Raw genomic sequence first — 23072 nt, 5'->3', positions numbered from 1 at the left:
ATCGTTTGTCGGAGTGTCTAGCGACCCCTTTAGGTCATGGATGCATCGTATGCAGCCATACTTTCGGTACAGTAGAGAGGGGCTGGGAGTGTGACGGAAGTAAAGGAACAGACAGGACGATGTGAAGGCACTCACAGGAACGTGAACGGAGAACACACACCGTGCTAGACCACAAGCATTCCTTTCCACACCGACGCGTCCAAAGGGTACCTGTGGAGATTGCCATGAGTGTGGTCTGGACAACCTGCATCGCTTGGGAAGGACCTGCTGTGAATGACATCGTGGGACTCGCCCTCGTCATCGGTCCGCCTTTGTATATACTCGATTCATTCAAGAGGGTAGGACTAGGAAGGCTATGAATCGGGACCAGCCAACGCCGACGAGCAAGGGGATGAGAGGGACGAGGACCGCGATCCGAGATGCAAGCTTGAGATCAAAGTCGGTGCGTACGATCTAGCGTGATATACCTGACACACGCTGAGTCATTCGCAGGTGATCTCTCAACTGGAACGTACAGATCTTGATCCCAGAAAGCAAGATGTCTGCACTTCAACAGCTCGTCAACTGGCTAAGAGCGATCACTACTATGGCACGGAAGAGGATCATATAGCTCGGCGACATCGAGCGCTGCGGGAAAGCCATGTACGTGTCCTTGGAGCTACATACCCTCATAAGACGCTGACCACCGCTCAGAGCGATAAACCTAGCCGTAGCTCATGTCTCGACTTCTCCGACGCTCTCATGTCCTTCAATGACTGTACACGACGTCCATCTGGACCTCCTCTAGCCATCCCTATACTATGGACAGTCTCGCGCCGGCCCATAGACGACCAAGATGATGATTCTGAAGCTATGCCGGATCACGCGAGTAGGATGAGCCCCCGAAGCGCATATCAAACACCTCGAAAGGCGACATCACGAATCCAAGGCTGCTCTCCACCCTCACCAGCATCCTCAAATCTCGTCACTCCGCCGACACCTCGCGTCGATCTGCCCTTCAATCCTCAGATCTCCCCTACGCCAACAACACCCACCAGGCGTTCCAACAAACACCGGGCTCACTCCTCGTTATCTTCACAAGAGACCGTTCTCTCGCCTCGAAAGGATCAAGCTGGTCATACCCCGAAAGCTCATCGGCGTCCAAGGCTGCATCCTTCCGCCGCCGCCGCTTCTGACTTTGACCTTGACATCTTCACACTCCGACTTCTCAGTCCTGTTTCGCCAAAGGTACTTCCGTCGTTCTTCAAAGGATCGGACTCGAGGCCCGAGCGTGTGATGGATGACTGGGGTGACGACGAGGAGCAGCTGGTGGCGGAGTTCCCATTGCCTCCCAGTCGCGATGACAGTGCTGGACCAGGTGCCTCGAGGGGCTGTCGGGCGGTATCACGTCCTGCTTCGCCAGTCGTCGAAACGCCGGACACACTCAAGCCTCGTCGTGGGGAGCTTATGCGAATGACTCAATGTTCGATTCTTGAAGATCTATGGTGGGATGACGAAAGCGAGACCCGCACCGTCACGGCCGACACGCCGAGAACAGTGGCGAGCTTCGCGAGCGAAAGTACGCACTGGTCAGCGGTGAGCAAGCATTGGACGTATGTGATGGTAGCAGCTAAAAGCCTATCAGCGGCCATACAGATCGATGAGCTTTCGGGAATTCGATCGTGGCTTATTGTCATCGCCTTCAGCTGCAAATGCGATCAGAGACGAGTATCTTGTAAGCTCGTCTCGTATTGAACGCGCACCTCGCTGATAGCTCCAAGAGGGCCCGCCAGAGAGATGATACAGGCAGTGTGGATGTTTCCCCCCAAGGAGATGCGTTCGTGCGACCCGCGCTTTGAGGCGATGAATCTTGGATGAGTGGTAGAAATCAGGTGTAAGTCAGATTGCCCTGAGTCTCTGTGCCGGTCTCAGACCGTATCTGAGCCTGTCAATGCATGAGCTGCGCTCTATAGCTCATTCATTGACCATCACTGGGTCTTCAGTCAAACCCATACGCTTCAACAGTCGATGTAAGAACCATCCGCTCAGTCCCCACACCTCACACTTGTCAGAGCGAAGCCCCTCTATCGATTGTCCAGTCCCATCTGTATTGACGAACAAGTCTCCGACTTTGTATTTCCAATACGGTTTCCCAGGATCCATCCGGAAGAAATGAAGTGATCGACGGTCTGATTCTTTGTCGGCTAGTAGAAATAGAGGGAAGGGGATGAGACCCGATACTTCGGACGTCGATGGCTTTAGATCGCTAAGCGATAGTGAAGTCAGTGGTCCGACTTTCTGCGACCTGAATTGGGTCGCAGAATTGAGTATATCGAAAGGTCGATCGTGGACAAAGCCCTGTTCACCAGGATCAGGACTTTTAGAGTCTTTTTTAACTCACCACGAACGCCCATACTCTGGCTCGGTTGCCCAGACTGTATTCTGGAGGTTCCAGCATACCTAAAAGCTCGACGTTCTCCACAGGGATTCCGAGCTCTTCTTCGGCCTCGCGCATGGCCGCTGCAGCAAGGTTTGCGTCGGTCTGGAAGACCGTCAGTCGCTTGAGCCCCAGGAGCACTCAAGAAACGCTTACAGGGTCTGCTTTGCCTCCAGGAAAGCTGACGGGGCCATTGTCAGCCTGCGCTCTGGCACGTTTGTCGACACCAAAAAAATGCGCCTCACCTGACTTCGCCAGCGTGTACTCGCAACTTCTCTGACCGCCTCGACAATAAGATGCATGGTTCTCCTTGAATGTTCATCAAAGGGAGGAGAATAGCCGCTTCGGAAGGTGGTCGGGCACCAACCTCAACAGTGTGAGGGGGACAATCCGCTGGAGAGTGTTTCGGAGGATACTTCAGAGCTGAGCGGATTGTCCGCATGGATTTAATGGTGAAGGGGTCATGGAAGGGATCGATTGGAGTCTGTGACCGAGAAGAAGAAGAAGAAGCCTGTCTCGGTCCATCGTAGTAGCTAGCGTTCGGTTTTGGCTTTGTCTTTGACGCTGATTTGGCATGACGCGTCGTCGAACTGGTGAAAGACCGTGATGAACCTGAGTCGGAGAGAGTGCCTGACCTGGTCAATTGGGACTTTGTCAGGCTACAGGAAGCCGGTCGTGCTCTCAGAGCGCCCGCAGAACATTCCTGAAGCCTACAACTTATGTTACGTCCGAAGTGCTTGCTCATATTGCTCAAACCTTGACCGGATGGACCACAAAAGTGCAGGGTATGGATGCAGAAGTCTCTCAGCATTTCAAACCTGGTTTCAACCGGCAACTTGGAAGTCTCGAAATAATAGGAGCTTGTCATATCTCCTTATCTTTCTCTTGACATCCATCTCATTTGAGCAAAGCATCTGCGTCTTGGTAGCGTGCACAGAGGAGAACCTATTAGTTCTCTCGCTGCCATTCCCGTACGCGACGATGCCGAATACTCCATCCCATCTTCCCAAGAAACCTCAATTTGGACTATCTGGACCTCAAGCGGCGTCATCCTCCTCCTCGACACCTCAGGAAGATCAACGGGTCATTGACTTTCGGAACGCGACAAACTTTCGCTCAGTGACTAGGAATGATCCGACAGTTGAAGAAATCTTGGAGACCAGTGTCTATTCAGTAATATATCAATACGATGAAGTTGCAGGCGAGTGGGAGAAGCAGAAACAGGAAGGACCTTTGTTTGTGGTGAAAAGGTGTGTGTGGTCTCGGAATCGTTTCTGCCTCATGTCAACTGATCATCTTATCCTCTTCATGGACAGATCCAAAGCACCGGAATACGCTCTGTTCATGCTGAATCGTCAAACGGTCAAAAATGTTCTCATTCCATTGGTCCCCGGAGAGATCAAATGCACCGTTGTCGATTCGAGTACTCTCCAAGTAGCTCGCAGAGGAGAGAGTGAGCTCCGCCCTCTGATCTCTTTCATTGTGCCTTGCTGACGAACACAAAGAACAACGACGCGGAGTATGGTTCAGCGATGGTCAGGTGGACGTGATCAAGTTCAGGGATACAATAGTTCGGTGGGTGGTCTCTCTCCCAGATGACGAGGTTGCTGACATGTTCAGAATATGTGGAGAACCGGTCAAAAAGCAGCCAAGTCCATCTATCGCATCTGCTATCCCTTTGAACAATTCCTCACCTGGTAGTATTCCACCGCCGCCTGTTCCCACCTCGAAGCCAACAAACGCTCCCCTTCCAGCAGACGATTTTTCGAGATTGTTTGCGGGTCTGTCTGTAGCCAATTTATGGGGACGTTCGGTCTCTGACACATCCGCTATCCCTCGACAACACGCACAGGCAACAGGCATGACACCGCCAAGCGATCCCGCACGACTCACACGGCAGACTGTAGACAATGATATCGTGACCGCGAAAGCCCCACAATACTATGCTGTGACACCACAACCGGATCCTCTGCCTGTCCCGACTTCCGCCGACTTACCTACTGGTCAATCAGCAGAAGATCTGCTAAATTCTCTCCTCGGTCTCCCAAGAAGCCAACCCATGCCATCCGCTCCGCCCCTCGTTTCACCGCCACCCCAACCTCCCGCCCCGCAAAGCAGTGGCCACCCGGTCGTCCTCCAGGGCCAAGTCCCACCACCACCTTTGCCAGAGCCATCACATCTGCAGAATTCAGTCACCGCCTCCGATCTCCTGTCTCAATGGGCTCCCCCTCCTTCCGGTCAAAACGCAATTGTCTCCCCAGACCTTCGAAAGAAGTCGTCAAAGGTCGGCGAAGCGACATTCGCGCAAGCCGCTGCCGTTCCTCCTCCTCCTCCTCCTCCTCCTCCTCTTCCACCGCAAGGGCCACTTGAGACGTCCCTCAATGGTCACCAGATACCTTCGCGAGACCCTCTACGCGAGGCCCTCATGTTCAATGTTGGCCACATGCAGCCCGGAGTTAGGAGCAAGGGAGAGCTCATTGACCAAGTCATGTGGCTCTTGCATGTGAGTGTGGTGATGAAAAAGCAGAGCATCTGGCTGACCACTCACTGCTCAGAACGACGAGCGGTTTGTTGACAATCTGTGGTGGAGCTATCTTGAGCGGACCAAGAGCGGGCCGGGCTAGATCTGCAGCCTTCTGTTGTGGTATATGACGGAGGGTTATCGAGCTGAGTAGGATCAGTCTGGCTACGCTTCTGGCAGTCTGTAGACAGCGCTAAATCTCCATGCAATATATGACAACAACAACGATTACAAAGGTTCTCTTGAGTGTCTTAATCCAGTTCACCGACCGCCGGCCTTTCGGCCATTTGAATCGTACCAAGCTTTTGTGATTCGAGCGCTGTCCTGCCCGACCGAGAACACTGCCAGGGTGTGGTGTCAGTACCAGAGCAGGCATCTCTATGCTATCACTGACAATCTCTCTCATCTCCTTCCATGCCTTCCCTGAACGATTCGCCTGAACCGGCGTCGCCCTCGGGTATGGAATGATCGGCGGAAGCAATATGAGCGGAAAGATCTTGCAGTGGCGGTAAACGAGCGAGGAAGGCCTGGGCGAAGATGAGCACAAACCGGAACAAAATGACTCACGTTGAGGAGCATGTTCAGTAGATCCGCTTGAGGTTGATCATCGAGGCTGTTAGATCAGATTAGCGAGGGGTCTGAGACCTGACTCACACTTCCGCTATGCGCCGACCCCAGCGATACCAGCATCCTCCTCCACCAACAAGGTGCGATAATTTGACCGATGGAGCTGAGGCATTTAGGGCCGCTCTTACACGGTTCGAATAAGCCGGGGGCAAGGGGAATGTCGTGAATTCACTGCGATAGTCGCTCAGCTGTACGGCATTGGGACTATGCAGGGAAGGACGCAGGATGCCTCACTTCAGAGACAGGGTCTGAGCCAGCCAGAATGGTATTTCGACTTTTGAATTCTGATGTATCTATGCCATGTTCAGTCGCTACAGCCGACGACAGCGGCAGTGTCTCAGGCTCACATCTGGCTCTGTACTCCCCTCTAGATAGCCAAGACCCGGCACGTCCAGTGTGAAGGTACATGACAGTTTCTGTGCGAGTGTCAGCCCAATGAAGAAGTAGCGTAGAGAACGGATGTCATGACTCACATGATTGTCAGCCAGGATAGACTGCAAGCTGTAATAGTCGTCGTCCATAAGTGCGTCAATTTCAAGTATAGCACCGTCGAGACGCGACGTGCAGACCACTAACCTGTCAACATTGACTTGACGTGGTATTTTAGAGAACCCAGTTTTCGATCAATTGATAACGTTTCAAATCCAGGATATCCTTCGAGATTTCTGCAACATGTTCAGTTGATGACTCCGTTCAGCATCGTTGCGAGATCATACCTCCCACCATGTCGATCCCAGGTTTCGATGCGGAGACAGCTGGAAACAATGAAGAGATAGAAATGCAATTCGCAGTCAAGACAGTAGAGCATCTCGAGGTGTGTTCGTCATCCCGCACTGTACGTCAAGCTGACTTGGCATTGGATAGGCTTATGAAAGGTTGATATCGGGGATACCGCCGCGGAACCTCAAGTTGACACCGTACGTCGGACGGATGTGGGGACCTAACGAGTCTGTGCTGACTCGCGACAAGGATGGATAACGAATTGCACGAGAATTTTCTGAGCACTTTTCCCGAATACGCATCGCCAGAGGCGTTGAGGAATCTGAATGAAGATGAGATGAAGAGCGCAAAGGGAAAAGAGAGATGGCGGAATTTCATCCTGCCGGTGAGCTCCAAGTGTCTCATCTCGTCTGAAACATGATTATTGATGCTATCTGCGCAGTATGAGAAAAGGTTGAAAGATTACAACTTTGGAACGCTGGTCAGGAAAGATTCGGATAGAGGCTACGCAGAGGACAATAGTATATTGGTGACGAGGACGCAATTCTTCGCCATTGAGGTGAGTCGAAAGACGCTTATTCACTCGTCAGCTGATTTGTTCACCGTTCCCAGATTGCCAGGAATAGAGCCGGGCTCAACGACAAGATATATCAGGAGGCTCAAGCAAAGAAACAAGCATCATGACATTCAGCAGGATGTATAATATACAAATGCGTGGGCACGTCCCTGTGACCGGTTTAAAAATCGACCTAGTCATATCGACGCCTGGATCTATCCCTGTCATCCTCATCGCGTCGTCGTTTCCTATCCTCATACTCCCTCCTTCTCTCTCTGTCGTCATCTCGCCCATCCCGCTCACCCCTTCTCCTGTCCCTATCCTTACTCCTACTGCGTTCCCTCCTGTCCCTTTCTCGTTGATCGTCTTTGTCACTCTCTCGCCTCCAGCCATCATCACGATGTCGGTCGCTCCTGTCCCTGTCGTACCCTCTGTCCCTTGGCCGTTCATCGTTCCTTTCCCGACCGTAGCCTCGACGCTCTTCGTCATACTTCCTCTCCTTTCCTTGCTCTCTGTGAACCTTGCCACCTTGATCTCCTACCCAACCTCGACCGCTTCCACCACCAAGACTGGAGGTGTTCGCATTGAATCCACCAGCCTGGCCTCCGAAGGCATTGGGATTGTTGATATCCGCATTCGGACAATCAGCTCGCATATGCGGTCCACCACCTGCGAGATTCGTCAGCATGCTTCGAAAGTAGCTTCCCGGCCACTCACAATTCCAACAACCCTGTTGCGGCTGACCAGGACCGCCCTGGGGCTGGGACGGCATGCCAAAACGTTGAGCCCCAGTTCCCCATCCTCCTTGACTGGTGTCCTGATCTGTGAGATGGGTATATTTGCTTCGAGATCGCTGAGAGGAGATGAGCTCGAGTACGCCGCGAAGCAAGTCAAAATTCACCTTTCCAAAATCTCGGACCTGCATGACCTGAGGCAGTATAGACATGTCGATTGCACCTTCTGTAGCGGCAGTGTAATCTCGATTGAGCAGTTCCTCGTCCTGAGAGAACAGGGGCAATTAGTCTGGATCTTTGCACATTTGACCACAGGAACTCACCTGGTGGAAGGCACCCTTGTGATAGTATTTTTGCAGGAATCCCATTTGGCCCTTCTCCTTTGCTCTCGTTGATTCGGCATACTCCATGTCTTCTCGTAGTCGCTGTTCCTCTGGAAGTGCTCGTCTCCTTTCGATCTCTTCCCTCTCTTCGTCCCTTGCCGCTTGGGCTTTTTTGTCGCGTAACAGTCGGCCGAGCTCACGAGCTCGCCAAGCGTCGAATTCAGCAGCGTCGTCCAATCCATCTGTATCATCCACTGTGGGCTGAAGATCGACCGCCTCGCCTAAAAGACTGATTTCAGCATCTCTTGACTATCACTTTGACCCTGACTCACGCTCTGCCAGCTCTCTTCTGATCGTCTCTCCTGCTAGCTCCTTGCTATCGAGTTTTCTCTGCAGTTGTAATTCCTCTTCCATCCGAAGTTTCTCCTCTGCCTCAGCAGCTGCTTTCTCCTGTGTCATGCCTCGAGCGTCCCTGAATCCGCCTAAGCTACCCTCAAGACGCCCTGAAATCAGCTCACTTCTTGATAAAGACCGGTCGGAATGCTGGCTTTTTCTCCTCCTCTGATTCCTCTTCCGAATCAGTCTCGTATTCGCTAGACTGCAGACAGATTAGCCCCATCAAGCGTAAGTTTGATCACCTCTTCCTTGATCGGGATCTTTGGTCGAGGAGCGGAGAACTGAGGCTTGACCTCCTCCTCTTCCTCCTCTTCAGAATCAGTCTCCTCCTCGCTACTCTCCTCTGAAATGACAAGTCAGCTTTGACTGCTCCAAGTGTGAAGTGACTCGCCGCTCACCTTGCTTTGCAGCCTTTGGCAAGACCACTCTACCACCTTCCACTTTGACATCCCTCAAGGCGACCTTCATTTTGACCACATTTCCATCCGGGACTATACGTCCAGCGCCCCCAGCGACGACATTCTTATCAATCTTGATTGGCTGAGGAGCCGGTCGAGAGACTTGATCTTCTTCATCCTCGTCTGAATCTGATCCGGAGAGAGCGGCGTCCGGAGCTTTGCCTTTGAAATATCTGATCTTTGAAGGTTTCACCAAGGGCTGCTTCATCGTTTTCATCGACGCCATGGTGTCAAGGCGTTCTCAGACGATGCGTGCCCTGCGCGATAGTTGCAGCGAATTGGGCCACAGACCTTTGGACCTTTGTCACCCGACGGAATCAAAATTTCCGAACTGCAATTTTGCGCCGGCTTGACCATCCTCATGCTGTATCAATGAGTGATTCGACACATTGTCCATTGGTACAGCGAAGCAATGGACGATGGAATCGAGCTCAACTTTGCCGTCAGCGATGGTTTGAAGAGAAAAGCTGTTTCAAAAGGCGGGAGATGGACTGATAGGTGAGGTCGAGGAGGTCCACCCTAGCGGATGGGCAGCTGATCCAGTTCGATCAATAGAGCTGCAGCGAGGAAGACTGCTCGGCAGAACGTGAAGGCTGCCCAGAAAGCCAGAAGAGATGTGGCGCCTAGCAAAATGCCTAGCCATCAGGTGCAAGTTCCGTCAGCTCCAAGGCAGCCTGCTATTAGGCCGCCGCCCGTGACACCGAGTGAGCCAAGAGGAGCCAGGCTTGCAGAGCAAGGGGGTGGGGACACGTCTCGCCCTTCTGACTCAGCACTCGCTCGGGCCGTACTTGAACATGCTTCCGCGCCTGGACCGTCACGCTCTCAAGTCAGCAAGCCAGCTCCTCAACCCTCAGCGGTCTCATCCAGTACCAAGGGCAAAGGGCCGCAGATCATTTCCTCCTTGTTCAGTTCAAATCCGAGTTATCAAGCCGTCAAGACCACTGGCTCCACAGTGATCGGAGCGCCATCGAATGCTCCGCTGAAGGGAGACGCCAATACCTTTGCGGGACTCGGCTTGGATCCGCTACTCGTACATCATCTTACGAACAAGATGTCGTTGAGGGCTCCTACGGGGATCCAGAGGAGTGCCTTGCCGTACCTCTTATCGGAGCCCTTAGACATCAATGCCCGAGCTGTTTCTCCACTGGATGAGAACGACGAGGAGAGGTCGTCGACTGGCTCGCCAAAAGGCAAAGAGCGGGCAGTCGAGGAGCACCAAGCAGGGCTCCGAGACGTTCTCATACAGAGTCAGACTGGATCGGGAAAGACCTTGACATATCTTCTACCCATTGTCCAGACTCTACTACCGCTGTCTCGACTCTCTTACATTGACAGATCTATCGGGACGCTCGCCATCATCGTGGCGCCCACCAGGGAACTAGCAGGGCAGATCGAGAAAGTACTGGAGCATCTACTATCCATGGCTTTATCCCTACCTGGGGCTGAGACAGACGAGCACTACACCCGATGGTTGGTGTCGGGTCTCTTCACCGGCGGAGCAACCAAAACCCACGAAAAAGCGAGATTGCGAAAAGGCGTGCCTATCATCGTCGCTACCCCTGGGAGACTGCTTGATCACCTGCAATCGACTAGCTCATTCCAGTGCGGCAAGGCCTTGTTCCTTGTCTTGGACGAAGCGGACAGGTTGATGGATCTCGGCTTCGAAGAAACTATCACGGGAATCATCAAGGCTCTGGATGGGAGACGCAAATTGGCTGTGGCTGCCGAGAAGGAGATGGACGAGGTCGGTGGAGGAACTATGCGCTGGCCATTTTGGAATCGAGGTCGAACGACGATGCTGTGTTCGGCAACTGTCGATGCCAAGGTCGAGCGTCTCGCTGGGATGTCTTTGAGAGATCCTGTCATCTTCCGGTCAGAGGCGAACGATCAGGTTGAGAGAAATGTCGTCAAGGACAAGAAACCCCTTGGTCTGCCGAGTCAGAACAGTATCGAGATGCCATCTCATGCTGATCCAGATAAATTCACGCCGCCGTCTCAATTGTCGCAGAGATACATTGTCACTCCGACAAAGCTCCGTCTTGTCACTCTTGTTGCGTTGCTACGGTCTCTCGTCTCGGCCACCAGTGGGAATGGTGGCAACAAGATTATCGTCTTTCTCAGTTCGACAGATACGGTAGACTATCATTGGAAGCTTTTGGGGGGAGTCAAAATGGACGATGCAGATCAAGACGAGCAAGAAACGTCGACAAATATGATATCTCTGTCTTCGCCCATTCTGCCCAAGACGACGATACAGCGGCTGCATGGTTCTCTACCATTGGCCACTCGGAAAGCCTCGCTTGCAAAGTTTACCGAGGCGTCGGAGTCACCCTCTATCCTTCTCGCCACATCTGTCGCCTCTCGAGGTCTCGATTTGCCTCTCGTCCGTGCTGTTGTGCAGTACGATCTTCCGACAGAGGGCGGGGCTAACGAATATGTCCACCGAGTGGGGAGAACGGCTCGAGCTGGAAAAGGCGGAGAAGCGTGGGCCTTTGTCGGTCCTGCGGAAATCGGATGGGTCAAATGGGTTGAAGAGAAGATGGGATTGGCAGGTGATGTTGCGGACGCGAACGCTAAGAGGACGGAGTCCAGCGTCAGGCTGACCGAGGCTGGAGTCGAAGATATACTGCGGAAAGGCTTTGGTGGATCCGGATACGAATATGAGGCCAGAGCCACGGATGTACAAATGGCTTTTGAGAGATGGGTCCTGGCATCGGATTCGGTGAGTGAAGAATGGTATACTGAAGCGACCGGGCCGCTGAGTTTCTCTCCGCCCAGAACGCTGCTCTCGCCCGAAAAGCCTTTGGATCGTTCATGCGAGCATACTCGACACATCCGATCGAGGAAAAACCCTTTTTCCATCCCAAGTCTCTGCATCTGGGACACTTGGCGAAATCTTTCGCACTCAGAGAGACACCCTCGACCCTTGGGACGGGTCAGACGTCAAAGGTACAACCACAGCAGAAACCGATCCAGGCTAAACGCAAGCGCGATGCCGAATCGTCAGATGAAGGTGAAAAGGCGGCGGAAGAGCGACCTCGAGGTGGCAAGGAACTGACTGCGAGAAATAAGACGGAGGAACGAATGTACGCTGCCGTCAGGAAAGCTGGAAGGAATGTCAAATCGGGAGGAACGCTGGGAGAATTTTCTGGCACGGGAGGGAAGAAGTCTAACAATGCGGGCACAGGAGGTGGGGAGTTTCAGGTCATGGATGGGAATGAGATCGAGCGGATGTTGTCGGGCAGGAAGTAGAAGTGTGCGCCTTTACCTGGTCCCGATGTCATAATTACATGATTCGCAACATGCAAAGGACATACTAGGATCGCCAAGATGATCCTGGAAACCCTATCCTAGCCGCAAGTTGGCGATATTGCGCTTTTGCAAGAACAGACGTTCGTGCCCATAAGATACCCAGGGCGACCATGAGAAGCAGTAAATTAGCGCACTGAGTCCAGTATTAGCCAGTAGTCCCAAGATTGAGTTGGCTCACGACGAATTCCAGGAAGGCACGCCGCTCTTGCGCTATCACTTTCCCACACGCTTCCCAAGCCGGTATCTCGGACGATGTCTGCCTCCCATCATCTCCCTCGCCCCCGTTCTGCGCTTCGGACGCAGGTACACAGTGCAGTAGTCGGCGATTGCCAAATGGCAAGCAAAACGGTTGGTCGAGCTGGGGGAACAACGTGAGCTTCGCATAGATCACAGGAGGCAGCGAGATGGCTCACCTCGTCTGCTGGACATGGCTCACAGACACCGAACGGACGACAGACCAGGCCCGAAATTGGATGAGCTTGGTACTTTGGCCGTGACGATTGGGGACTACGTCGGGAGACTCCTGTCGCGACATACGATTCAGAGTTCAGCTCTAGCAATGAGGGTATCTTGACGTGGACGACAGAAGATGAGGAATCGACAGCCTGAGGCTCCAAGTGGTTGTAATGGCTCCAAGTCCCCATCCGAGATGGTCCACTCTCCGTTCCTGCATTGACCTCAAGCTGTAATGCTCTAGATTGGTCAGGGACAATAAGGGCGGCTGTCGACGAGAGGACGAGACACATGGTCATGAAGCGCGATCTACACATTATCAGGTCAGCTTTGAGGACAGTCCGTGGAACTAAACTTTCTCACCTGCAGCTGACATAGGGAGATGTCATGACGTGTGGAGGATGCAAGGGACAAGTAAGAATACACTGTTGTTGATAGGTCTTGTTGCGGACCGCAGAGGACGAGGACCCCAGTGATGATGGAGTATCTGCTAGCTAGGATGGTTCTAGATGTTCTGGAAGAGGTTCAGAGTCTTCACAAGGTCTCAATGGTCGTGGAGGACGGTGAATGGACAGATCATCAACATAATGGATCACCTGAATGCCAATTCGTCACGATGCGTCGCGTGCTGAACTTATGACGTGGCACAATTCACCCCACAGCTTATCACTCACCTGACTCGATCCCATCCATCGCCCTCCAGCGGCGCAAGCGCGTTCGAGATACACTTCCCATCGAGCCTTTGTCAAGAGCAGTACAGCGACCATAATGGCAGTGGCGACGCAGAAGATGCCGAAGACGAGCTCGATAAAGCCCCCTGGAGGCAGTATAAAAGTGGATTGCCTACTTGCCAGCGCGAGAATATTTGCTGACTGACGCCTCTACAGACGTATCTTCAGAACAAGATCGAATCTGCCGAGTTGGATATCACAAAGAAGACTCAGAATCTGCGAAGATTGGAAGCACAGAGGAACTCGCTGAACGCACGGGGTCAGTTCAGCTTCTCATCAGGACGTCCTGCGGAGCTGATTGTCCCTCAGTCCGTCTTCTAAGAGAAGAGTTACAGCTGTTGCAGGAACCCGGCAGTCATGTGGGCGAAGTGGTCAAGGTGATGGGAAAGAAGAAGGTTCTGGTGAAAGTCCAGCCAGAAGGCAAATATGGTCAGTCGAAGACCGGGAAGCAGGACTAGCCAGCTTACTCGAAACCCATCATTAGTCGTCGACTTTTCCTCCGATATCCCTGTATCCGCCCTCACCCCCAATCTCCGTGTCTCTCTCCGCGCCGACTCTTACGAGCTTCACTCCATTCTTCCGAATAAGATCGACCCGTTGGTGTCTCTGATGATGGTAGAAAAGGTTCCCGATTCGACGTACGAAATGGTTGGAGGATTAGACAAACAGATCAAGGAGATCAAAGAGGTCATTGAATTACCCGTCAAGCATCCTGAATTGTTCGAATCTCTCGGTATCGCTCAACCCAAAGGTGTACTCTTGTATGGACCTCCAGGAACAGGAAAGACTCTGCTGGCAAGAGCAGTAGCGCATCATACCGATTGTCGATTCATTCGAGTTAGTGGAAGTGAACTGGTCCAAAAGTATATCGGAGAGGGAAGTCGAATGGTCAGAGAATTGTTCGTCATGGCTCGAGAGCATGCTCCGAGTATCATATTCATGGATGAGATTGACTCCATCGGATCGTCGCGAAATCCTTCGGGTGGTGGAGGAGATTCAGAGGTGCAGAGGACGATGATGGAGTTGCTGAATCAGCTGGATGGATTTGAGTCGACCAAGAATATCAAGGTGAGATATGTCGGCGGCGACAAGAGGTACGAGCGGCGCTGATGATTGGAATCAAGGTCATCATGGCTACCAACAGAATAGGTCAGCTACTCCTGAGTCGCTCCTCTGGGTCACAGCTGACGGATTTCTTTTGCAGACATCCTCGATGCCGCTCTATTACGTCCTGGTCGTATTGACAGGAAGATCGAATTCCCGCCCCCTAACCCTGAAGCTCGAATCACCATTCTCAAGATTCACTCTCGAAAGGTCAGTCGTATTGCATCCTCCACAATTGCCCAGTCTAACACCTGTGCCAGATGTCACTGCAGCGAGGCATAAACTTCCGTTCACTGGCCGAGAAAATGGGGCACTGCTCTGGCGCTGAGGTTCGAGGTATTTGCACGGAGGCTGGTAAGTCGACCGCGGTGCTTCTCTGTAGCCGAGCTCATACTGTTGCTCCAGGCATGTACGCCCTTAGAGAGAGACGGCAGTATGTTGGCCAGGAGGACTTCGAGATGGCTGTTGCCAAGGTGTTGAAGAAGAACTCAGAAGGTAATACCAGTGTCAACAAGCTCTTTAGCTAGATGGATAGTCTGAAAGAGGTCCCCACAAAAACTTGTACATGATGAAATGGCATGATCACGTTTCGGTCGTAGCTCTTTGCCTGGTCTACCTGACCTCCTCTCCTGATCCTGCGCCTTTTCCGTCTCCCCTCAGTTCTATTCCTTTAGTTTGCGCACTGTTGGCGAGTCTGCGCTGTTCCTCTAGCTCTTCATCTGTTGGATCAGGTCTATCGGGATCCGGGGCAAACGCTTCCAGTGTCCTTACGACGAGGTCCACAGACGAGAAGAATGAGTTCGTAGATAAGCGCAAAAGGCGGACTGTTGCACAAGCATAGTGACTGGGAGAAAGTCAGGGATGAACCAGGGTAGTGAGATCTCGAGGCGCAACAGTCCACGGTGTCTTCCCCGACGACTCACACCACAACAGCCTCGTTCTCTACTTCTATCGTCCGGTGGATCAGCCCAGGATGCTGCTCCTTATCCACTTCTAACGCTCTTTTGGCTATCGTAGCGTGTTGATGATTGAGAAATGGGATTCGCATCGACCTGGCGGCAAGTTAGTGTAGGTCGGTCAGACAATACCCTGATCCACCCACACAGTATGCCAGCCTTCCCTAGATGGTCCAGCTTGATTACTAGAGGCATCCGCGTGCTCTGATTCCATCTTCAACGTTGATGCTTCGGAATCGAAAGATTCAGGTCAAAGGAGAGATATCCATACATTGAAATTGACTTTGGGTGGAGGCTTAAGTCAAATCGGCAGTCGTCTTTCATGTCTGCCTTAATCTTTTCTGAACCGAGACCAGTTCGACGCAGCGAGTGACGACGCGGTCACAGATCGCATTTGGTACTCCTGCATAGCTCTGTTAGAACCATAGAGGCGTTCTTTCATCATGATCAAGGTGAGCGAGCCGGTCGTCCCTTCATCACTTGCGCTACGATGCTGATGATCGATCACTCTCTCTCCCTCTTGACACCTTTCGACGCTGAACCTCTGTCATCCTATACCAATGTTGCGCCTTTCACATTCTGGGCTGATCAACCTTGACTCCCATCTCGGCCTCACGCTGCACGGTCTCTCTCGCTCGCCGTGCAGATCTGGTCAGTCAAAAAGAATGAAGAAGCGGCAGCGAAGAAGAAGCCGAAGATGACGGCGGCTCAGTTGAGGGTACAGAAAGGTGAGTCGAAGTGCTGAGTAAACCTTTCTGAGGACCACCGCTAACCCAAATCTCCCATCCGGACAGATCTCACCGAACTCGAGCTGCCAGACACGATGAAGACTCATTTCCCCGATCCAGCCGATGTTCTCAACTTTACGCTGACCATCACACCGGATGAGGGTCAGTCAGACGGGCAGTCGCCTATGAACGCAATATTGACTCTCATTCTAGGCATCTACAAGGGCGGACAATTCAACTTCACTTTCGCCATCAATCCAAACTACCCCCACGAGCCACCAAAAGTGCGATGTACCCAGAAGATTTACCATCCCAATCTTGACCTCGAGGGCAATGTCTGCCTGTAGGTGTTCAGATTGATAGGAGAATCTCTTTGCTGATTTATGTGATAGGAACATTCTTCGAGAAGACTGGAAGCCTGTCAGCTGCAGCCTCCGTCCTAGGTATGACGCCCAGCTGATATCGCTCTAGGTACTCAACCTCTCTTCCGTCATGGTCGGTTTACAGTATCTGTTTCTCGAACCGTGAGCTACATTCCTCGCCCGAAAGGTAGCTGACAGCATGACCAGTAATCCTGATGACCCACTGAACAAGGGTAAGTCATCATTGAGAGTTCCACATAACCGCTTACATCCCGCTCAGAGGCAGCGGAAGACCTTCGCCGGAACCGACAGAGTTTCATCAGCAATGTCAACACGTCGATGCGGGGCGGTTCTGTCAAGGGAGAAAGATTCGACTCTGTGCTCATCAGATCATGAGCTTGTTGGCGCCGCACGACGGTGAAAGTGCATGAGTGTATGACAAGATGTGTATGTATGATAAAGTCACTGCTTCTTATTGGTGGTATAAACTGTGCCGGGTATCGATCGAATCGAGCTTTTGAATTCACTTTTTCTTCCCCGCCGATGCCTTTTGCAACTTGGCCAAGGCGTATGAGATGCTCTTGGTCAAGCCTGCTGTAATCAACCCTTTCATCGATTGTGTTAGAGCTGGTCGCCCGCTGATCTGCTTGATCGCTGGGACAGATCAGCATTGGGTCCCTGTGGATGTTCTCACCTGTGAGTAAGGCTGATCTGAGGGCAGTCGCCCGCTCTTCGGTCATATCCTTGGTGGCATCGCCATCGAGACCGAGACTCAGGTTCACCGAGTCCTTGATGGTGTGGGGGAGCCGAGAGTACATGTTGGAGAGGTGCTGTAAAGATGGGGATTTCTAATAATCTAGCTCAGCAGCATCCTGGCTAGGGTGTCGAAACCAGCCGTACTTGAAGCATAGTCTCTTGCTTCTCCTGCCATTGTAGCCGAGATCCCTTCTCACTCCCTTCGATACTGACCTCCAGTTCAGCCAAATGTGAACCGTATTTCTCCCTAAAGCCTTGCAAAGATCCCGGACCCCTGACGATGTTCTTGACCTTGTCTGGATTTTCTCCGCCTATTCCCATCCTCGGATCACCAGCGTAAGATAGACCGGCAATCTTCTCCCAAAGCATGTACTCTGAGAAGCTTGACTCGGGTATCAAGGCGAGAGCAAGCGACAATGCAGCAACGTCATTGGCTTCAAGGGCTCCTTCGAATTGTCTGTTTGCCGATTTGGCGAGAACCAATTGCACCGTCTAGGTTCTGTCAGTGAAAGATATAGAATGCTCGGTACGAGCAATGCTCACAGGCTTTTGGAGGCGTCCAGAGAAGTAGAAGCTGTCCCACTTTCGAAGATCAGAAAGGATTCTCGAAGATGAGACGACGCCGTACTTGACGTTCTACGCATAGGCAGTCAGATTAGCCATACGAAAGGGGTCAGGCTGAAAGCATAACCCACTTTGCCTGCCAAGGATACCTGAGGGATATACCATGCCCCTGGGCCCCATTCTTGTATCCGAGTCACCCAACGCGGTCCCAGTAATCTCGCATGAAATGGATAATGGGATGGGTTGCGCCGCAGGTTTGAGGCGTGAAACATTTCCGAGGATGGCGTAGCCAAGAGCAGGTCGATCATCGGTGGGGGCTACCAAACGGGTAAGCAAGAGTCTTTGGTACTGGCTCTTTCACGGGAAGGAGGTGAAGCCGAAGCCAAGCCCGCTCAAACTTACTCCTACTGCGTTCGCCTGTTTCATCACGCCACTACCGTACGCCACAGCATAGTCGATCTCGCTCGGGAGTTCATCGAGTATCGGTCCGAGAGAATTTGAGGCGTCTTTGATGGTCTGGTGATGATATTTGATTGATTCACCAGATGCAACCTCGTCTACCGATGAGCTCGACGTGATGGTGACATTGGATTGTGAGTCATTTCCTCCCTTGCTAATCGTGCTATCTTGCCTTGTTGAAAATGCCAACAGTGAAGCGGTGTGCAGATGCCTGCACTGGTCTTGGCGAAACCATTGCCTTGGATCGAGATTTCTAGGTAGACCAGCTAAGCTGTAGATGGCTTTGGGGAACAAGGTCGCCCTCGTCGACGAAAGCTTAGGAAGAGTTAGCGAGGTGGTCGAGGTTTTGGCCAATATAGGCTGTTCACCCGGCACACGCACCAGTAGCAGAGCCATCGTAGATCCGAGCTTCATCTGAATCATATCATAAGTGACCGCATCGTTGGTCGTTGCTTCGCCTCGAGCAAAGAATGAGCAACTGCCCTATCATGTGAGCCGCAGATCGGCTGCAGCATGCGAGCAACCGGCCGATGCCGCTCCGGTAAACCTTAATCAATCATCCCGTTTAAATGTTCAACGACTTTCGAGCTTGTCCCAAGCTGGCAGATAATGTCGTCAATCACTACTCATCATGGCGAGGTCAAGATCACCTTCAGGCTCTAGGTCGAGATCGCCGGTGAAACGTAGAGCAGGCAGTGCAGATGTGGAGACGGCTGGAGATATAGAGGCTTCGGTGAGCTAAGAGATTCAGGTCTGATTAGCTGATTCCGAGATCAGGGCTGCCCATTCCTCATCCGATTGTTCCTCAGCAAAGGTCGACATGCGCCTATGATCGATTTTGACGATGGTAAATTCCCAATACGGGATGAATTTCAGGTGTATGGATGGTGCGTGTTGAGCCGTGATTTACACTTGGATCCAACTCACCCAAAGTCTTGAAGGAAAACGTCCACCCCGACATCGTTGATCGCTCTAGTCTACGCCAATCTTCCGCCACCTTATCGTTCTCCACTTGCCAGATTCTCTTTCAGACACATTTACGTCGATGCCTCTGCCCGGGGTCTCTACAAGTCCAACGATCTTGTCTCTTTCACCGGACGAGACCTTTCCGCTACGCTAGAAGAAAAGCCAGAATCTAAGGGCATGGACATGGAGTTGGACCAGACTATCGACTCGGGTGGCCCTGGTGCTAGAAGGGGCCGCAAAGTGGACGAAAAGACCTTGGACGGGTATGGATTTGTCACAGGAGATTTGCTCAGTGTATGCGTGAACGTTCCAGAACCAAAGCTACATCCAGGACCGAACAGACCACCCTTGATGGGTCTTTCGAATGGAGCTGGAGCTGGAGGTCCAGGAGATAGAATTGGGGGTGGATTTGGGAGACCCGACAAGTTCAACGGGAGGGAAGGAGGAAGAGAGGTTCATCCGTCCGACAAAGAAGGGACGTGGAGTCGAGGCGAGGCTTTACCGCCTGCTGGTCGGCCCATACGCGGTAGTGCAGGTCGCGAACTTCTGGGCGAGCGAAGTGGCGCCGGTCCGAGACCAAGCAACGGATTGGGGATTCGAGGTGCTGGGACGAGACATCGGAGTGGCAGTCCGCCTGATGGGAGGGATAACGGGTACAGGAGGAGGAGCAGGAGTCCAGCAGATCGCAACAGGAGGGAGAGCTACGGCAGGAGATAGGAATGGGCTGGAAGAGGGAGCACGGAACCGATCGTGCTGCATCTCTGGCCGTGAATGCATATATATTCACGTCCCAGCGTGCGTGCGAGCGATGCCATCCCTCCAAGAGCGATCATTAATAAAGTTCTCGCGGGACCTCCACTTTTGATTAGAAAATGAATTATTAATAGAAATGTTAATAGGTCCGGATTAGGTGAAGTGACGTGAGAGGCAAAATCTCTCTCCCCCCCCGCGCTGCCTGCTCTCACCCATCCTCGTCGTCGTCGCTGTCGTCCTTGTTGTCGTCTATATCATCAACGCTACGAGACAGATTCCGTCTCAGATCGCAGCCTTCAGATCGCTCAGATCGCCATCGAGACTGTCTAGTCATCGTGATAAGACCTCAAGCCTAGGTGACTCGCTCCTCGTCCAGGGACTACCTCTTTTCGAAACCGACCCCAGGTTGCACGGTCCAAACACAAAATAAATACTTCGAGTCCATTGATCGTCCCCACACGACTCGCTTCGACCAGGGCAAGTAGATCACAATGTCGTGGAAGCTGGGCAAGAGTGAGTGATCATACCGAAACCGCTTCTTTCTTTCCCCCCAAGACATGTCACTCGCCCAATAGAGATGGGCAAGAATCTTACTCATATGACATCTGAGAGTGTCCTCTTCGCGGTCGCGCCAGATCAAGATTAGCGAGCAGCGCTGACACCTACCACAGAGCTCAAAGACTCTGGATCGTCCCTTTTGTCATCCAGAACAAACTCCTCGAACAATGCTCCGGCGCCTGCTGGCGGCTCTAGATCAACCACCCCGACTCCGGGGAATCCACACCCCGAGCTATCCTCCACGAATGCCCCTGTAGCGAGGAGTGGAATGCTCAAAATTCGAGTGACGGCTGGAAGAGGCTTGTCTTTACCTCAAGGAGGTGGGTGTCGCAACGCAAGACCTTTGGGGCACGAGACCAGGATCTGTTCAGGTGCTGACTGTACATTTTTCCCAGTCTCCATGCCGGAACCTGTTCAACGTGCTCTCACCTCTCATCCATCGTCAGCCTTGTCTTCCTCCTTATCTACCTCTCCCCGTATCAACGATCCTCGTAAAAATCGTGATTCCCTCCAAAGACGCCAACTTTGGTGGTTACCATATGTCGTTCTGGAATTCGACAAGAATGAGGTCTTGGTTGATGCTCTCGGAGGAGATCTCTCTAGCCCCGTGTGGATGTACTCGGCAACTTTCGATGTCAGTCGAATAAGTGATATTGCCGTGACGGCGTACTTGCGTCAGAGTCAACCGAGCTCCAGAGCTGGAGAGGATGAATCTAGGGGAAACGGTTATGGTAATGGAGGCGCAGGGGCAGACATGGGCAATACAGATCTGTGCCTGGGTACAGTAAGGTTCACCCCGGATTTAGAAAGCTCGGTGAGCTGTTCAATCTTCGGAAGTCAGCGTGATACTGACGAAAGTCCAAGCGACTGGCAGACGAATGGGTCACTTTGCAAGGTGGATCGGGTTCAATTCATATACAAGTATCCTTCAAACCCGCTCAGGTCAGCTCTTGCTCTTTTCGGTGTGAAGGCCCATATCTGACATGGGTCCTAGGGGCCCCTCACAATCGACAGCTTTGAGCTGCTCAAAGTCATTGGCAAAGGCAGTTTTGGCAAGGTTAGTCAATCCGTTGGAAGGATACGGCCGCTGATAATGGCTCAGGTCATGCAAGTGCGCAAACGAGATACACTCCGAATCTATGCCCTGAAAACGATTCGCAAAGCCCACATTGTGTCTCGATCAGAAGTCACCCATACTCTTGCAGAACGGACCGTCCTGGCCCAGGTCAATTGTCCTTTCATTGTCCCGCTCAAGTTTTCCTTCCAATCTACCGAGAAGCTCTATCTCGTCCTAGCATTCGTCAACGGAGGAGAGTTATTCCACCACTTGCAAAGAGAAGGGAAATTCAACGAAACGCGGAGCAGGTTCTACGCTGCAGAACTCTTGTTGGCTCTGGAGCATTTGCATGGTTTCAACGTGGTCTACAGGCGAGTCTCCGCCCTTCTTGTGAGGACTGGAGCTTAACATTCGCACAGGGATCTGAAACCTGAAAACATCTTGCTCGACTACACTGGCCATATTGCCCTCTGCGACTTTGGATTGTGCAAGCTGAACATGTCTGCGGACGACACCACCAACAGTGAGTTGTGAAGCAGGGATGAAAGCAAAAGCTGATTTGCTCAGCATTCTGTGGAACACCCGAGTAGTGAGCTGATCAATTGACATGGCTGGACGCAGCTTATGCCACTTCAGTCTCGCTCCTGAGCTTTTATCTGGTCACGGCTACTCCAAATCTGTAGATTGGTGGACCCTCGGAGTCTTGCTGTACGAAATGGTGAGCTACAGGAGTTGTGAGAGCATCAAGGCTAAATGCTGTCGCGGCAGCTGACCGGATTGCCACCATTCTATGACGAGAATACCAACGACATGTACCGCAAGATCCTGTCGGACCCATTGAGATTCCCAGAGGAAGTCGGGACAGAGGCTCGAGCCCTTCTCGTCCAGTTGCTTAACAGAGATCCGGCGAAGCGGCTGGGAGTCAATGGCGCGCACGAGATCAAGAACCATCCATTCTTCGCCAGGCATATAGACTTCTACAAACTCTGGCAGAAGAAGATCCAGCCGCCCTTCAAGCCGCAAGTGGTGAGACCGCTCGGCAGCGCACACTTCCTGTCTTCTGGTCTAACGTCCTATTAGGCAAGCGCAATTGACACGTCAAACTTTGACGAAGAGTTCACCTCTGAGGTTCCTCAAGACTCTGTAGTCGACGACTCACATCTGTCCCAGACGGTCCAGCAGCAATTGTGAGCTCGCTGCCAAGTATTCACATCCGCTTGAGCTGACGCATTGTGCAGTGAGGGATTCTCCTGGAGCGTGTCCCCTTTGGGTGAGAGTGTCGGGCGGTACTAAGGCGTCAATGGATCTTGATGTTCTTTACATACATATTATACATGGTCTCTCCATAGCTTCCTCGCCTCATTGATTCTGCTTGCGACATGGTGTATCGAATTGATTCGACGTCTCCGATGTCGGATGCAAGCCGGCGAACCGGAATTCCGGTCCGGTGAGAACCGGAATTGTCGCTCCGAAGGTCTGAGAATACTATCCACTATTGACCTTGCCTCCTTTTCTCCAGTCCACTTGTCTATTCCCTTATACAAAACTGCCAATCCCTTCCA

The 23072-nt window shown here is 52.3% G+C and overlaps 14 protein-coding genes across 14 annotated transcripts; 8 read left to right on the top strand and 6 right to left on the bottom strand.

Annotated features, from left to right (window-relative positions):
* Positions 1–5: 5 nt before the first annotated feature.
* Positions 6–1970, top strand: BD324DRAFT_183626 (hypothetical protein). Its single transcript, XM_022012119.1, has 2 exons — positions 6–442; positions 493–1970. Exons 1-2 carry the CDS (start codon positions 356–358, stop codon positions 1732–1734), a joined length of 1329 nt encoding a protein of 442 aa, XP_021868227.1. The 5' UTR covers positions 6–355; the 3' UTR covers positions 1735–1970.
* Positions 1868–2858, bottom strand: BD324DRAFT_653637 (NUDIX hydrolase domain-like protein; the record flags this gene model as incomplete). The annotated part of the gene is made up of 5 exons (XM_022018682.1): positions 1868–1924; positions 1966–2337; positions 2381–2521; positions 2573–2597; positions 2662–2858. 5 exons carry the CDS (start codon positions 2856–2858, stop codon positions 1868–1870), a joined length of 792 nt encoding a protein of 263 aa, XP_021868226.1.
* A 376-nt stretch (positions 2859–3234) lies between these two features.
* BD324DRAFT_637747 (hypothetical protein) lies at positions 3235–5159 on the top strand. The gene is made up of 5 exons (XM_022017042.1): positions 3235–3666; positions 3733–3869; positions 3922–3991; positions 4037–4919; positions 4972–5159. Exons 1-5 carry the CDS (start codon positions 3398–3400, stop codon positions 5038–5040), a joined length of 1428 nt encoding a protein of 475 aa, XP_021868225.1. The 5' UTR covers positions 3235–3397; the 3' UTR covers positions 5041–5159.
* Positions 5160–6163, bottom strand: BD324DRAFT_637744 (hypothetical protein). Its single transcript, XM_022017041.1, has 7 exons — positions 6038–6163; positions 5912–5980; positions 5799–5857; positions 5592–5735; positions 5505–5550; positions 5332–5464; positions 5160–5278 (listed from the first exon to the last, which is right to left on the bottom strand). The coding sequence occupies exons 1-7, from the start codon at positions 6083–6085 to the stop codon at positions 5199–5201; spliced, it is 579 nt and encodes a 192-aa protein (XP_021868224.1). The 5' UTR covers positions 6086–6163; the 3' UTR covers positions 5160–5198.
* Positions 6164–6242: 79 nt separating this feature from the next.
* Positions 6243–6968, top strand: BD324DRAFT_647029 (putative polysaccharide biosynthesis protein; the record flags this gene model as incomplete). Its single annotated transcript, XM_022017635.1, has 5 exons — positions 6243–6378; positions 6429–6481; positions 6534–6669; positions 6727–6843; positions 6897–6968. Exons 1-5 carry the CDS (start codon positions 6289–6291, stop codon positions 6966–6968), a joined length of 468 nt encoding a protein of 155 aa, XP_021868223.1. The 5' UTR covers positions 6243–6288.
* A 65-nt stretch (positions 6969–7033) lies between these two features.
* Positions 7034–8977, bottom strand: BD324DRAFT_653633 (splicing factor, Prp19-binding domain-domain-containing protein; the record flags this gene model as incomplete). Its single annotated transcript, XM_022018681.1, has 8 exons — positions 7034–7509; positions 7558–7693; positions 7742–7840; positions 7898–8178; positions 8230–8369; positions 8416–8495; positions 8536–8636; positions 8692–8977. 8 exons carry the CDS (start codon positions 8975–8977, stop codon positions 7034–7036), a joined length of 1599 nt encoding a protein of 532 aa, XP_021868222.1.
* A 141-nt stretch (positions 8978–9118) lies between these two features.
* On the top strand, positions 9119–12106 carry BD324DRAFT_183855 (P-loop containing nucleoside triphosphate hydrolase protein). Its single transcript, XM_022012120.1, has 3 exons — positions 9119–9249; positions 9307–11473; positions 11530–12106. The coding sequence occupies exons 1-3, from the start codon at positions 9164–9166 to the stop codon at positions 12001–12003; spliced, it is 2727 nt and encodes a 908-aa protein (XP_021868221.1). The 5' UTR covers positions 9119–9163; the 3' UTR covers positions 12004–12106.
* On the bottom strand, positions 12068–12707 carry BD324DRAFT_584132 (hypothetical protein; the record flags this gene model as incomplete). The annotated part of the gene is made up of 3 exons (XM_022013658.1): positions 12068–12196; positions 12242–12421; positions 12477–12707. The coding sequence occupies 3 exons, from the start codon at positions 12705–12707 to the stop codon at positions 12068–12070; spliced, it is 540 nt and encodes a 179-aa protein (XP_021868220.1).
* A 577-nt stretch (positions 12708–13284) lies between these two features.
* Positions 13285–14878, top strand: BD324DRAFT_584091 (P-loop containing nucleoside triphosphate hydrolase protein; the record flags this gene model as incomplete). The annotated part of the gene is made up of 8 exons (XM_022013655.1): positions 13285–13350; positions 13404–13506; positions 13557–13676; positions 13732–14315; positions 14372–14396; positions 14452–14561; positions 14612–14705; positions 14757–14878. The coding sequence occupies 8 exons, from the start codon at positions 13285–13287 to the stop codon at positions 14876–14878; spliced, it is 1224 nt and encodes a 407-aa protein (XP_021868219.1).
* Positions 14879–14923: 45 nt separating this feature from the next.
* On the bottom strand, positions 14924–15630 carry BD324DRAFT_637734 (transcription factor Pcc1-domain-containing protein). The gene is made up of 3 exons (XM_022017040.1): positions 15454–15630; positions 15275–15403; positions 14924–15195 (listed from the first exon to the last, which is right to left on the bottom strand). Exons 1-3 carry the CDS (start codon positions 15519–15521, stop codon positions 14964–14966), a joined length of 429 nt encoding a protein of 142 aa, XP_021868218.1. The 5' UTR covers positions 15522–15630; the 3' UTR covers positions 14924–14963.
* Positions 15631–16847, top strand: BD324DRAFT_637731 (ubiquitin-conjugating enzyme/RWD-like protein). Its single transcript, XM_022017039.1, has 8 exons — positions 15631–15759; positions 15954–16035; positions 16102–16197; positions 16249–16378; positions 16428–16455; positions 16507–16559; positions 16605–16630; positions 16678–16847. Exons 1-8 carry the CDS (start codon positions 15751–15753, stop codon positions 16791–16793), a joined length of 540 nt encoding a protein of 179 aa, XP_021868217.1. The 5' UTR covers positions 15631–15750; the 3' UTR covers positions 16794–16847.
* BD324DRAFT_637728 (mitochondrial matrix Mmp37-domain-containing protein) lies at positions 16848–18768 on the bottom strand. Its single transcript, XM_022017038.1, has 7 exons — positions 18558–18768; positions 18120–18491; positions 17849–18034; positions 17697–17789; positions 17298–17645; positions 17092–17245; positions 16848–17051 (listed from the first exon to the last, which is right to left on the bottom strand). The coding sequence occupies exons 1-7, from the start codon at positions 18597–18599 to the stop codon at positions 16921–16923; spliced, it is 1326 nt and encodes a 441-aa protein (XP_021868216.1). The 5' UTR covers positions 18600–18768; the 3' UTR covers positions 16848–16920.
* Positions 18769–18775: 7 nt separating this feature from the next.
* On the top strand, positions 18776–20021 carry BD324DRAFT_637726 (Sin3 associated polypeptide p18-domain-containing protein). Its single transcript, XM_022017037.1, has 3 exons — positions 18776–18909; positions 18954–19063; positions 19118–20021. The coding sequence occupies exons 1-3, from the start codon at positions 18808–18810 to the stop codon at positions 19857–19859; spliced, it is 954 nt and encodes a 317-aa protein (XP_021868215.1). The 5' UTR covers positions 18776–18807; the 3' UTR covers positions 19860–20021.
* Positions 20022–20386: 365 nt separating this feature from the next.
* Positions 20387–22803, top strand: BD324DRAFT_653625 (kinase-like domain-containing protein; the record flags this gene model as incomplete). Its single annotated transcript, XM_022018680.1, has 12 exons — positions 20387–20408; positions 20567–20773; positions 20849–21267; positions 21318–21395; positions 21448–21510; positions 21556–21839; positions 21930–22033; positions 22078–22099; positions 22147–22228; positions 22279–22536; positions 22591–22697; positions 22749–22803. The coding sequence occupies 12 exons, from the start codon at positions 20387–20389 to the stop codon at positions 22801–22803; spliced, it is 1701 nt and encodes a 566-aa protein (XP_021868214.1).
* Between the last annotated feature and the right edge of the window lie 269 nt (positions 22804–23072).

This window comes from Kockovaella imperatae, assembly GCF_002102565.1.
Source record: "Kockovaella imperatae strain NRRL Y-17943 chromosome Unknown BD324scaffold_16, whole genome shotgun sequence".
In the NCBI taxonomy this organism is placed as follows: domain Eukaryota; kingdom Fungi; phylum Basidiomycota; class Tremellomycetes; order Tremellales; family Cuniculitremaceae; genus Kockovaella; species Kockovaella imperatae.
Note: the sequence above shows the minus strand (reverse complement) of the source record. Positions and strands in the feature narration are given on the sequence as shown.

What these genes read in the sequence shown, in the direction of transcription:
- BD324DRAFT_183626 (XM_022012119.1), top strand. Translation starts at nt 356, where the DNA reads ATGAATCGGGACCAGCCAACGCCGACGAGCAAGGGGATGAGAGGGACG. An exon ending in CAAGCTTGAGATCAAAGTCG is followed by an intron (nt 443 to 492) that starts GTGCGTACGATC and finishes AGTCATTCGCAG; the next exon opens with GTGATCTCTCAACTGGAACG.
- BD324DRAFT_637747 (XM_022017042.1), top strand. Translation starts at nt 3,398, where the DNA reads ATGCCGAATACTCCATCCCATCTTCCCAAGAAACCTCAATTTGGACTA. An exon ending in AGTAGCTCGCAGAGGAGAGA is followed by an intron (nt 3,870 to 3,921) that starts GTGAGCTCCGCC and finishes ACGAACACAAAG; the next exon opens with AACAACGACGCGGAGTATGG. An exon ending in AAGTCATGTGGCTCTTGCAT is followed by an intron (nt 4,920 to 4,971) that starts GTGAGTGTGGTG and finishes CTCACTGCTCAG; the next exon opens with AACGACGAGCGGTTTGTTGA.
- BD324DRAFT_637744 (XM_022017041.1), bottom strand. Translation starts at nt 6,085, where the DNA reads ATGGACGACGACTATTACAGCTTGCAGTCTATCCTGGCTGACAATCAT. An exon ending in GGTCGGCGCATAGCGGAAGT is followed by an intron (nt 5,551 to 5,591) that starts GTGAGTCAGGTC and finishes CTGATCTAACAG; the next exon opens with CCTCGATGATCAACCTCAAG. An exon ending in GGAAGGAGATGAGAGAGATT is followed by an intron (nt 5,279 to 5,331) that starts GTCAGTGATAGC and finishes ACACCCTGGCAG; the next exon opens with TGTTCTCGGTCGGGCAGGAC.
- BD324DRAFT_183855 (XM_022012120.1), top strand. Translation starts at nt 9,164, where the DNA reads ATGGACGATGGAATCGAGCTCAACTTTGCCGTCAGCGATGGTTTGAAG. An exon ending in GGCGGGAGATGGACTGATAG is followed by an intron (nt 9,250 to 9,306) that starts GTGAGGTCGAGG and finishes TTCGATCAATAG; the next exon opens with AGCTGCAGCGAGGAAGACTG. An exon ending in GGGTCCTGGCATCGGATTCG is followed by an intron (nt 11,474 to 11,529) that starts GTGAGTGAAGAA and finishes CTCTCCGCCCAG; the next exon opens with AACGCTGCTCTCGCCCGAAA.
- BD324DRAFT_637734 (XM_022017040.1), bottom strand. Translation starts at nt 15,521, where the DNA reads ATGGAATCAGAGCACGCGGATGCCTCTAGTAATCAAGCTGGACCATCT. An exon ending in AGGGAAGGCTGGCATACTGT is followed by an intron (nt 15,404 to 15,453) that starts GTGGGTGGATCA and finishes ACTTGCCGCCAG; the next exon opens with GTCGATGCGAATCCCATTTC. An exon ending in GAGAACGAGGCTGTTGTGGT is followed by an intron (nt 15,196 to 15,274) that starts GTGAGTCGTCGG and finishes ACTTTCTCCCAG; the next exon opens with TCACTATGCTTGTGCAACAG.
- BD324DRAFT_637731 (XM_022017039.1), top strand. An exon ending in TTCGAGAAGACTGGAAGCCT is followed by an intron (nt 16,456 to 16,506) that starts GTCAGCTGCAGC and finishes ATATCGCTCTAG; the next exon opens with GTACTCAACCTCTCTTCCGT. An exon ending in TGATGACCCACTGAACAAGG is followed by an intron (nt 16,631 to 16,677) that starts GTAAGTCATCAT and finishes CATCCCGCTCAG; the next exon opens with AGGCAGCGGAAGACCTTCGC.
- BD324DRAFT_637728 (XM_022017038.1), bottom strand. Translation starts at nt 18,599, where the DNA reads ATGATTCAGATGAAGCTCGGATCTACGATGGCTCTGCTACTG. An exon ending in AACAGGCGAACGCAGTAGGA is followed by an intron (nt 18,035 to 18,119) that starts GTAAGTTTGAGC and finishes CCCGTTTGGTAG; the next exon opens with CCCCCACCGATGATCGACCT. An exon ending in AGCAAGAGACTATGCTTCAA is followed by an intron (nt 17,246 to 17,297) that starts GTACGGCTGGTT and finishes CTAGATTATTAG; the next exon opens with AAATCCCCATCTTTACAGCA.
- BD324DRAFT_637726 (XM_022017037.1), top strand. Translation starts at nt 18,808, where the DNA reads ATGGCGAGGTCAAGATCACCTTCAGGCTCTAGGTCGAGATCGCCGGTG. An exon ending in CTGGAGATATAGAGGCTTCG is followed by an intron (nt 18,910 to 18,953) that starts GTGAGCTAAGAG and finishes TTCCGAGATCAG; the next exon opens with GGCTGCCCATTCCTCATCCG. An exon ending in GAATTTCAGGTGTATGGATG is followed by an intron (nt 19,064 to 19,117) that starts GTGCGTGTTGAG and finishes AAAGTCTTGAAG; the next exon opens with GAAAACGTCCACCCCGACAT.